Below are 12,706 nucleotides of genomic sequence, written 5' to 3'. Positions count from 1 at the left end.
TGTATATTAGGGGTTGAACGACTACATTTTTTTTAAGGTCGACTACATCATGATAATAGACGAGTCGATGTCGTCGCGGTGATGTCATAGCGAAGTGAGCGCAAAAACCCTTCACAACTGAGGCTTTATCAGCTATTTTTACTGCAAATATTGACACCGCCTCCCATTCTCCCGCTTTTACTATGTCTATTATGCAGAATTAAAAGCAATAAATACATCATTCTTCGTGAGCAGCGGAGAAAAGTTCGTTGCCAAGGTCGGATCTGACTTTTTTTTTTTTTTTCCACAAACACCGGCTGATACTGATGATCTCTGGATAGCTACTCGTATAGGAGTCAAATTATCACACTGACCACAATGGTGCTTTTGGAACATCACAAGCCAAACATATTATGAACGGATCCCGTTTGGTTACAGTTGAATTCAACGAAGCCAACTGCTGCTTTTCCGCCCGATGCGCAGCAGGAAGCTCTGCTGACAGAGTCGGAACCGACATGCAGACGGTGGCAGAGATCGCCTCTATCAGACCCTCAGGATGAACCTTGGACTTAGTTTCCAGATGCAGTCAAACCATATCTTTATAAGAGCGTAAAGCTGCCAGGTTAGAAGCTTCCATACGCAGGGTGACGCTGATCAGTTGAGGGTAGTTGAGGGATAAAAAAGCCTGACATCTCACATTTAGCTTACACATTTAGCTGTGTAAGCTAAATGTGAGATTGAGACATATATATATATATATATATATATATATATATATATATATATATATATATATATATATATATATATATATATATATATATACAGTCACTTGCTAAATGTGAGATGTTTCAATCTCACATTTAGCTTACACAGACCTAACATTGGACTTAATTTACTTGTTGCAAAATGTTTTCAACTTGCATTGTTTCAAAATGAGCTTCATGAAGCACTGAGGATTGCATACAATTTGTTAGTTAATTATTTTTTGTCTTTCATACTCCTGCTAATTGATATGTATTACTGGATTGGACAGCACCTATAAGTCGCTGTGTGATTCATTGAGTTATGTGCAGAAAACCATTTTATCCCAATGCAGGACGAGCAGAAATCTGTCACAAATATTTGTAGCGCCATCATTTGTTATCAGACGACTTAAACTATAGAGGAGAAAACTGATTTGATAAATTCTCTGTGATACAAATCTATAAACAATTTTGTTTCTGTTCTTTCAAGATGCAAGAAGGGGCAAATTTATTTAATATTCATCAGTCGTTTTATTTCAAATATGCTGTAGGAGCCGTAATTAGATGATTAGTTCAGTTTTTGTCGCTTAACTTTTAGGAATTGCAGCGGCTGCAGTGTGCCACAATAAAGCTGATAAACAGGTGAAGAACCAAACACCACTTCTATTCTGCCCTTTTTCGCTCTGCGTGTCGACTTTACGCAGACCCGTTGCCATGGAAACCGACAGACAACAGCTCAACAAGCTGTTGTCTGTCGGTTGCCGCCGTCCGTATTATTATAGTGGGAGAAACAAAGACGTACGCACCCTGCAGCGGCCCGCCCAACTATAAAGGCGTTTGCCCCGCCCACCAATCAACGGTGCCCGGTGCAGAGTGGGGGAGGGTGGAACACCATCCCACCACAATAACATTGGGTCTGTTACATTATGCTGTCAGGCTTGATGTCGATATTGTCATTATTAATAAGTTTTCGCCTGAGCACAGCAGTGGTTGATTAGCTCATTTAAACACCTGCTCTACTGATGACTTGGTGGGCGGGTTGACCTGTTTTAGTGCCAACGGAACCAAAACACACCGAACTGCGCAGCACATGCTAAGGTTATCAAAGTCAATGGGAGGCTAGCAACAGTTAGGCTAGCATAACTGACCCACTGCTCACTTGTTAAGTGTTTTCTTTAAGTTAAAACTTTTTCCTCACCTGTTAAATCTGAAGCCCTTGTTATCCAATTCATAGGGTTGAATTAACCGCTAAATATTGCGTCCATTTTTCAGATTCTTTGCGTGACTGTGGTATTTTCTGACCACCCATAATGTTCACTCAATGGACATCTGTGGCACACGATAAGTCACGTAATGTCCAGTCCAGTAACATATATCCACCCTATCAATGCTGCTGCCTCATGCTCTGTCCTGGCAATTGCCACCCCAGTAGATCCGCCCCAGACTGGTTCAAATCTGACCCCCAGCAAACAGTGCTGATGCAGATGGCCACCATTTGGAACTTCTTAGGATGAGATTTGTAATGCCAAATGTGTCTTCGTAAATGGAAAGACACAACACAACCTATTTTACTTTTATTAGTTTTATTTTTAATATTATACAGTAACGGGGGCCACAACAATCAATCTTTTTTGTTCTAAAATGGACTTGGGGACATTCATTCATTATAACTAGACTAACAAAATAGAAGACACTCTACTCAAAAAGTTAAGAAAATGTTTTGTGTGAGATTTGACCTGGAGTGCCAAATATTTGAAGACAAGCATGAATGGTGTTTAGAAAGCTTTGATTTCAGCAGTTCTAGTAGCTTTAACCTATCATGACAGATGATAATCACTATATAAAATGGGTTCTTTATTATTGACTATTATCCACCTACTTTATGCACTCACAAAGACGAGCTTTTTAACTCAATGAATACACTGTTACTTCAATGCTCTCATACGTCAAAGCTAGAGATAACATCAAACAACAACCTTGAACTCACCTGACTCAGCAATGTCTTAAAGCTGTTTAGTCTATTACTCTTATAGATGTGATCTCCCCCTTTTGAGTTTGATATATGTATTTGTCATCAGCAGATCAGATTAATGGTAATAAAAGTATCCTATTGGATGTATTTTTTGTTCATTGTGACCAAACAGAAAATGACTTAATTAGATAAATTATAGGTTAGGTTGTGAGAGTCTGAAATTGTTTTAAGGGCAAGTGACTGTGAACTATGTGAACACAATAATTACATCCCCTGATTCTTGACTTGCATCACTCATGGTGGTAGCTCTGTTTCTGATTTGTTCATTTTGTAGACATTGGTTCATAATTTTTTTGGCTGAGGCGTTTCATGTTAAGTTATTCCCTTTGGTTTGAGATGCTGTGCAGCTGGAAGGATTTTTGCTGTTATTAGGGTTAAACAGTTATTTTTAACTTTTGGGGAGTTGCTCCCAGTTTTTTCTTGCAACTGGGAGCAGCTGCATCTCAAGACCTCAAATAACACCTGAACTATGAACCCCAAATCCCACGGGAGTTGAAAAGGAGACTTTATGGATACAGAGCAAAAAGAGAGGGATGAATTTAAAAGAAGCTCTTCCATTGTTCATAGAAGAAAAGAATCATAACCCCAATTTCAATGTCTCTCTTTCTGGCTTTCTGACCATTACTCAAAACGATAAACTTGGCACTTTTTGAGTAATGGTCAAACAACAACAACTGTTTGTTTTCATGAAAGCCTTTTGTGTCTTTCTGATCATATTGTCAGAAAGAGTGCCATACGCAAACAAAATTAATTTAGCACCATTTGCTGACAACTAATGGTGCCATTTAGAACATGTTAAAGTGGAATATTGCCCATGTTACCTGGAAATTGAGCTGGTAGCATGTCATGACAGCCATGATACTCTCATACAGTAAGAGGCTACAGTCCTCTTCAGATTTGTTGCAAAACTGACTGGATCCTTTCTGCCTTCAGCATCACCATCCGCAATGATTCTTTGAAGATACTTGGATGATATATTTTTCCATTTTTGAATACAATTGACTGACTAATTGTTTTTCACCCATTACAGAAATTTGGCCAAAAGACTATCATGGAAACAAACAGTTGTGGATGAACTACAGGGATGCCAAGTGTATTTTTTTAGTTCCCTCAGACTCTGAGATAAGGACTGCAGAGCATCCAGCCAAAAGAGGGTTTTTACACCTAAATTACTGAGAGTCTTCATAATAACTTATTATCAGACTTAGACTTGTAAACCTGTCAAAACGTCATGCTTTTATAGCACACCTTATTCACAGTGCATAAAAAGTGTATATGTGCATGTGTCGAGGCATGGGGATGTGTGCTGTGAGAGTGTGAGGCCTTGCGTTTAGTGTATTGTAAGGAGCATTTTTCCAACAAATGTGTTGTGAGGACCTACTGCTCTTTCTACGGCTCAAAGCCCAGACCCCATAAGAACAGGTGTTATTTTTGGGGCAGGGGTTATGACTAAGATGTGAATTGAGTGTAGCTTAGGTTTAGGTTTAGGCATATACTGGTAATGTTAAGGTCCATGTTTAGGCTTTAGAAATTAATGAAAAGTGAATGGAAGTCAATGCAAAAGTCCCTGTTACAAAAGAAAGATATACTGTGTGCAGCGCATGTGTGTGTTTATCAAGAGAGATCTGGTCATCACTTCAGTGGGTTATAAGATTTCCACATTATAGAGAGAAGCCCAAAGGTCAGCTGAAAAAACTGCAACTTTATTTAGAAAAATGTGTTTATTCTTTCCACAAGTTGCACAGCTGTGTTATTTTTTGTGTTGCTGCAACAAAACGGACTGGTTGATTTAACAGTAAATATCATTTAGGTTTCAGTAAGGCTGAAAGGAGGCATCAAGAGACTCTTCTGTTCTTCAGATAATCTATTTACTTTGCTCCTTTACCAAGTTATCTGATTTAATTATGAATAATTCAGTTTATATTAGCAACAAGAAATAGGATAGAATATGCTGCAATCTAATGTCTAATCAGTACATGTAATTTTTTTTAAGGGTCAGTTCATCTAATTGCTATCTTAGGACTTTTATTCTTTATAGAAGAACCAAAACCTTTTTAATATTTAGTGGAACATTTAATGTGTTATGATTAAGCAACTGAAGAGAAAGTTTCCTTAGCTGCCACTAAGCTAGACTGCTTGAGGTAAAGACTCAGCAAGACAAAAAAGTCGAAAATGAGGCAATATTTCGCATTTATCATTAGCTCAAAGTACAGAGACTATAGTGCACATTCTTCTTATTTTTAAAGCATTATTCAACGATGACATAAATATGAAATGACGGAAAAAGATTAAGAGTATATATGTGGTGCTCAGTGCATCATAGAAACTCCCCGAAGAGCCTGGACGTATAGCAACGTAATTAAAGGATGATTCATTGTCTGAGCCAGCTGTACGCTTTATTGAAAAAGACATCCACTTTACTTTTAATGCTGGATCATCAGGCTACCAAGAAGAGGAAAAGAATGTATGCTACAATAACTCAAACTGTGGAATAAAAACCTCACTAATGAACACTTGAATCTATGACGAGTCAAAAATACCTCTGCTCACTAAGAGTGAAGTGTTCTGTTAGTATTATATAAGGCAGCAAGAGGTCTTCAAGGTTTGATGAAGTGTGTCATGATGGGTTTTAGATGTGCAATGTTGGATCTTCTAAGAAGACAATAATGTAGAAAAATATATTCTTTCAGTGCTGCAGCGGCAGATGGGAGTGATCTTTATAGCCATGTAACTATATTCAGTATTTTGTAAGAAAAAAAAGTACATGTATCCCTATGTACTTCTAAAGTATTGCTGAAGTGAGTGACTCTCTATCTGAAAAAAAAAAAAAAAGAAAAACTATGATTTTATGCCAATAAAAACATTTTAGTTTGTGGTTGTACTGTTTTAAAATCCAAATAACAGCAGGCAATTAACTAGAGATCCCAACTTGAAACACCAAGCCTGTAGAAAAGCCATGGATAATGCCCTCCATTTCCTAAGCATAGCCTAATCCATCAGCAGCATGTAATTATTGTAATTATACTTCCATATTTTACCTGTTTTATCAAAATAAATGGGGAATTTTTAATTGTACAAAGTTCCACTGGCAGAGTACAAATAGACTACCCTTAAAGCATTCAACATCAAAGACTCTTAAACAAAAGCACAGTGTAGCTACAACAGGGAAGTCAGTTGACTCAACCACAACTAAAGATTTTGCCCCTCCTGTCGTCGCTGAAACCCTCAGCTTCAACAAGAGCCTACTAAACAGAGCTGAACAATCATTAGCCTGGGGGCATCTGGTGTCCTACATGTTATAAATGTGTTTCTGTTCCAGCACAACTGATTCAAATATATTTTAAACCAATTCCGTGGATGATTAAATGAATCATAAATTCATTTAAATGCTGGAAATACCCACCTTTGTTAAAAGTTACTCCAAGTAGGCTTTTGTTAATGGTTTATGATGGATTAACTTACGGAGGACATTTTAAGTCATGTTTACTACTACAGTATCACATCCTTGACCGAATCAATCAGTCAAGGATGTCCTGAATGGTGAGATCTATAAGCAACCTTTTATTCTTACTTTGAACCTTCTACTTCTGTAGCTTTTTATTTATTTACCAACCTTGAGTTCACTGAGAGTTGCTTCTTGTTTTTCTTGGTTTCAACGTTAGTGCGCTTATCTAGATTAATGTTAAGAAAGCACCTGTGTGAACACAATACATGCAAATCAACCATAAGGATAAGAAAATATGCATAAGCATAAGACTTCATCTAAATGAGGAAATAAAAGCAAAAAGTTTTTACCTCTGAAGTAATTCAAGTGTGGGCGCTACAGGAATGGGATAATGGATATTGTAATAGTAATACAGTAATATATATGTATGATGCTTCCTAACATCATACATGTAGTGGTGGTGATGGTTGGGATTCAGTCATTAACAACCTTGCAGTCTATGCTAAGCATGAACCTGTTTGAGGCATAAAAGGAGGTTCCTGCAAAAAAGGAATAATGTAGAGAACAATTAATAGTCCTTACTATTTAAAGTCTTATACAAACTTTAAACAGTGCATTTTATGTCAAATGTCTTTCTTAAATTCATTCACCTTGCCACATACAGTGTTGCAAGAGTCTCCTCTTTTTCATTGAAGTGAGAAAGAAGAAGAATAACCATATCTTTCAAATTTTCTGAGCAGCCTTGATCCTGTCCTCAGAATGTTCAGTTTTATAACGGTTTGAAGAACCATTTGGACTTGTGTGCAGAGATGGTTCTTAAAAAGTCCAGAAGTCGTTTTCCCTTGTTTTCAAAACTGGTTAGAAAAGTCTCTATTGGAGCTACTCTGGTAAGCCACCGCTTCTTTACCATGGTTTGCAAATCTGTTCCTTGGTTTATGTATTTTCTTTGAGAGTAGTATGTACACTTCATAAGATTTTTTTTTTACCTCGTCTGATCTTCACTGAGCATCTTCGTTTGGAGTTTCTTCTCCTCTTAGGTTTCTGTTGTCTCAGTTACTGCCATGAATTTCATGTCCCACTTTAAACAGCCTGAACAGCTGCATTTTGTTCAAGTGGGACTGTGTCATCTTCATCAGACACCTTTTTCCACTGCCTTATTTTTGGTGCTGGTGACCGTTTCACATTTTCAGTTCGAGTTTGTAACTGACTGACCAGTGAGTAATAATCAGGCCCCACATCACCTTCTCTTACAGTGATTGTGGATCTTTGGCCATCACTTTTTGGCCATTTCTGTTTTGGCTTACTTAGCAGACCTCCATCATGTTCCATAGGTTCTGTTATCTTTCACATACCAGGTTTGATTTCTTGTTTGCACAATAGTTAGTTCTCCAGCTTAATGTACTTCCTGTTAGCTTAGCTCATGTTTTTTACCTGTATTTCCTGATCATTTACTCCCCTCACCCGTCTCACATAATATTTAAGTTTGAGTATTGCCTTTGTTTGGTGCGGGATTCTTGTGTGTATTGCGTGTTATTTGATGAACGCTCATGTCTTCTCAAGTCAAGTCGAGTCTCTAGGTTTAAATAAATCTACGTTACGCCATGCCTGTCATAATGTTTTGTTTGTGTGGGGTTTTTGTGTTTTATTTTGTGTTCTCCGTCTAGTATGGGTTTATTTCTAGGTTCGAAAGCGTTTGTTATTTGTGTACTGCCGATTTTCCTATGTTCCTTATTGTCCATTAATTAGTGATTTTCTACACCTGTTTTTGAGTTATTTAGGATTGATGCACCGCAGGTTTTGTGCAGCAGTCTCATCTGGGCTTGGTCTGAGTTTGGGTCTGAGTTTTTGTGGGCGCTCTGTTTAAGTCTGAGTTTATTGCATGAGTGTCATCCGGTGAGTCTGTCTTGTAATACTTAACAAAATGAAGATTAAAACAAAATGACGAAAAGGAGAGAGCCTGTTAGTTCTTGTCAGCAACAACCAACACAATTCCTGACAATGCCGCTGTTTGCGTTTTGGCACACCTTTATTTCCTTCGTCACAAAACCTGACAGAAGAATCCTACCAGTACCCAAGCCAAGCAAACGGTTCCTGCGGACCAGGGTGGAAGTCCAGGCATCTCGCTGAGGTGGTGGGTATGACCTTTGGCATGGAGAGGCAGTTGGGAACCTGGAATCTGGTCTCAGGTTTGAGTCGCCTCCTCGTTTGAAAGAGGAGGACTTGAAGGACTTTTTTTTATGAGGACCAGGATGATCTCTTTGCCTGGATCATTCCTTGTCACCAGAAGGGAAGATGTTCTCCTCAACAATCTATGTCTCTCTCGGTTTCTCCGCCCTCTGTGTACCCATCTCACAGTCGTCTCTATGAGCTGAAGGATCATAAATTTATCTATGGGGGAACCAGGCTGGCAATGTGCCCTCCAGGTGTAGGCCCAAGATGCCTAGAGAAACAAGCCGCTCTGATGCTGCATGATCCTCCTGAACCACTGGTCGACGGCATCCCAGGGCCCAAGTGCTGCAGTCACACACAGCAACACTCGCTGGGTCTTCTACTCAGCCAACTGCAGATGCCCTGCACCAGTCCAGCGTGGGTCGGGTAACTCCGGCTCCGAGCTAAATGATGCCATCAACTGCTCCAAGTCATTCTTCACCAATACTGGATTGCCAGCTCAGCAGACTCCCGAAGCCCTGCATCATTCTAGCATGGTTTGGGCTCTGATGTCACACACCTGATCCACATTGCATCAGGTGCTGGCTCTTTTGCACCTCTCTCCATCTCCATGCCCACAGCTAGGATCTGCGAGTCTGCCTTTGTCTCCACGTCGAGCTCCGCACCACCCTAACGCCTTGCTGGCCTCTGGTCCCAACATCTCGCACAATTGTCGCGAGAAACCGTGTGAGGCATAACAGTGTTGAGTTATGGCAATTCCATGTATGTTCTACAGTAATATAATGCTTTAGATATAACAGTCAGTACATTTTTTACTGTACATTTGATAGTGGGTTTTGTTTTTACAGCGTATAATTAAAATTTGTATGAAGGTTAAAAAGTTACACATATTAGGAGCATCATCATACCAATACTGATGTTTATTAAATATACAGTTCTTATTAATATAGTCAGTCCATTGCTAAAAAAGATCTTCATAAACAAATTTTTGTTACCTTTGCCTTTGTTATGTAAATCCCATTTGTGCAAATCTAATAAAGTTGGATGAACATAGGTATGTGCAAAAAGTCTATTATTTAGCTACAGAAGTAAAGATTTAAAAACAATATAATAAAAAGTAGACTGGGGACTAGCTGAATGAAAGGAGAGAACAAGAAAATGAAAGCTGAAGACATGAGATGGTGGTGTGATCAGTGGAGAGATGACTCCACTCCATTTTCTATTTTACTTTGTTATATCAACTTGTTCACTAAAAATCCAAAAAGCTGTAACTCTGATACCAGGACTGGAAGAAGGAAGAAAAAAAACACAATGCAGGCGTTCTGAGAAATGGGAATGTTGTTGATGAAGTGACCTTCTAAGAGGTGATTTGTAACAAGTGTGAAATACAACAGACAGCTGAAATGTTCTGGCTCTGCGGTGAGTGAAAAAACCGCCACTGACTGTCACTGCAAGTAATGACGTCCTTCATACTCACATTTTGAGAGTCTAACTCCCCTGCTGTGTTTTTCAAGTTGTTCCAGCATAGGGCACCTTCCAGATTTTAAATTACTTTCTCAACAACTCTGTGCCTATCTAACTTTCTGCATAACATCTGAGACACGTCTCTCAAGAACAGTGAAGGAATGTATGTATCAGAGTTTACAGTTGAAACCAGAAGTTTACATACACTAAATAAAATTACATATTTTCTCACAATTTGAAGATAAGTCCAAATTTCTCTTGTATTTAAATTTACCACAAATATTTTTATTTGCTAAATGCTGCAATAATTACATAAATGTCAGTGATTTACTTCATCAATGTCTTGAAAATCACATGACAGACATTTCTCCAGTATTTGGTAGCATTGCCTTTCAAATGTACAGTAATAGTTGGCTAAGCTTCTCACAGTTGTTTGCCGAAGTTCTGGTTGCTTTTTGAGTCCCTCACCGCTGAGTGGCTTTCAGCCCATGTCAGTATCGGACATGCTTCACTGTGAATAGTGAAACTATTTTACTAGCTTTAGTCAGCATCTTCACAAGGTCTTTGGGTTTTGCTCTGGGGTTAATTTGCCCATTTTGGACCAAAACACATTTATGTCATTGTTTAACTTGTGCTAATCTTTGTGTGGCAACATCTGATTTTGATGTTAATCCACAAATCTCTGGCATATTATTTTCCTCGTGGCAACATTTTTCAAATAGAGTCTTTGTTACTGACCTAAACAAGAGAAGCTTAGCCTGGTTTAATTTCAGTCATGTCTAGCCCCTGATTGGTCCTAGCTGTCTCTTGTTTACCTGATTATCCCATATATTAACCTCACTTGTGTCTCCTGCTCCCAGCTTGTTATAGTTATCCTATGTCATGTCATAGTTCCTGTGATGGACCGGTGACCTCTCCAAGGTGTACCCCACCTCTTGAACGAAATGTCTCACTGGAGATAGGCACCAGCACCCCTCGCGACCCCACTAGGGTCAAGGGTGTAAGAAAATGGATGGATGGATGGATGGATGGATGGATGGATGGATGGATGGATGGATGGATGGATGGATGGATGGATGGATGGATGGATGGATGGATGGATGGATGGATGGATGGATGGATGGATGGATGTCATAATTTGTGTGATAATCCTGTCGTTGGTCATCATTGTACGTCTTCCTGAGTTTGATGATTTGGTGATCTGATTCCTGACCTGGGTTTCCTGGTGTTGTGAACATTGTGGACATCATTAAACTCATTCCTTCACCTTACCCTGGGTCTTACCGTGCCTAAGTCCTCTTCAACAAACTACACTAAATGACAGAAGATAAAATTCTTTATTCCAAATCTTTCACATTTGTTATATATTCAGTAAAAAAAGAGAGAAAAATAGTCAAGTAAAATAGAAAATGTTTTTAAGAGTCATCTCTCCACTGATCTCACCACCATCTCATGTCTTCAGCTTTCATTTTCTTGTTCTCTCCTTGAGGCTTTCATTCAGCTAGTCCCCAGTCTACTTTTTATTATATTGTTTTTAAATCTTTACTTCTGTAGCTAAATAATAGACTTTTTGCACATACCTATGTTCATCCAACTTTATTAGATTTGCACAAATGGGATTTACATAACTGTTCATATGATCATGCTTCTATGTTTTGCAATTAACTCATAATTCCTTCTTATTTTATTTTGTTAAAATTTTCCCACCATTCAATTAAGAATTAGTATCTCAGCCACCAACATCATCACTTTACAGATATTTTGTTAAATCTTGGTGCAACATTTATTTTGAATTTACTTATATAACCATTATTTTGCCTCAAAGTCCCTTGGGATATGTCTTCTTCGAAAGACATGGCCGAGAGACACACTGGTGTATAGCACCGACAATTAAGTGAGGTCTAGTCATCCAATATCAAGGGACACAAGACAGTGTTAGATCTTTATGTCACAGCTGAACAAAGCTAGACTTTCTTGAATAATTAATCAACTGTGAAAGCAGTTTAAGAATCTGGCAGAGTGCAGAGGCTGAAATGTGGTATTAATAAAGACAATGAAGACGACTAAAGACACATAGCTGGTCTTGCAAACAAGAAAGCAAAGACTGTAATCAGGCAAAAATAAGGAAGGGTTGAGTTCTGCTATTACTTCTGCAGTAGCAGAACTATTTCTACAGAACCCTATTAGTAAGGTGTTAGATCCCTTTTTGCCTTGAGATCTGACATAATTCTTCACAGCACAGATTCATGAAATTGTTGAAAATATGCTTCAGATGTTTTGTTTCATGTTGACATGATAGAATCCTGCAACTGCGTCAAACTTTTGATTCTACATTCATGATGTGAATTCCCTGTTTCACCACTTTCTCAAGGTGCCCAGTTGGACTCCGGAGGCTGTTGCAGAACAGTGAATTAATTTATCTGTTCGGGAAACCAGCTTGAAATTATATGAACATTGAGAAATGGCACACTGTCCTGCCGGAAGCAGCCATCTGAAAATGGGTTCATTGTGGTCATAAAGGAATGGACATGGTCAACAACAACACTCAGGTAGGTAGAAGTGTTTAAATTATACTTATTGTTGTTTATAAAGCTGACAGTGGTGGCACCATTGTAGTCTGTTACTACTTATAGTCCATCTGCTGTAAGATCCTTCAGCGATGGCAATCTGCATAATTTGTAACTAGTGGATGTTTGAGGAGTTGTTGACTTTCTAACTTCTCAAACCAATCTGCCCTATTTTGCACATTAGCTTATTTGAAGTAGCAGCTCACCTGATGCCATCATCCATGTCACTTCTAAAGTTCTGATGCTCTGTCTGAACTTCAGCAAGTCATCTTGACTACATGGCATTGCATAAGTGCATGTAGTT

At 38.6% G+C, this 12,706-nt stretch overlaps 1 protein-coding gene across 1 annotated transcript in view; it reads left to right on the top strand.

Moving 5' to 3' along the window:
• opn7b (opsin 7, group member b) overlaps positions 1 to 12,706 on the top strand; it is a 72,902-nt gene that overhangs the window by 25,584 nt on the left and 34,612 nt on the right. Inside the window, exon 2 of the mRNA XM_008413897.3 lies at positions 12,207 to 12,384. Within this exon, the coding sequence (XP_008412119.1) occupies positions 12,358 to 12,384 (27 nt within the window). The 5' untranslated portion in view covers positions 12,207 to 12,357. The remainder of the gene's footprint in view (positions 1 to 12,206; positions 12,385 to 12,706) is intronic.

Source organism: Poecilia reticulata, chromosome 7 (genome assembly GCF_904066995.2).
Source record: "Poecilia reticulata chromosome 7, P_reticulata-male-v2, whole genome shotgun sequence".
In the NCBI taxonomy this organism is placed as follows: Eukaryota; Metazoa; Chordata; class Actinopteri; order Cyprinodontiformes; family Poeciliidae; genus Poecilia; species Poecilia reticulata.
This window is presented reverse-complemented; position numbering and strand designations above follow the sequence as displayed.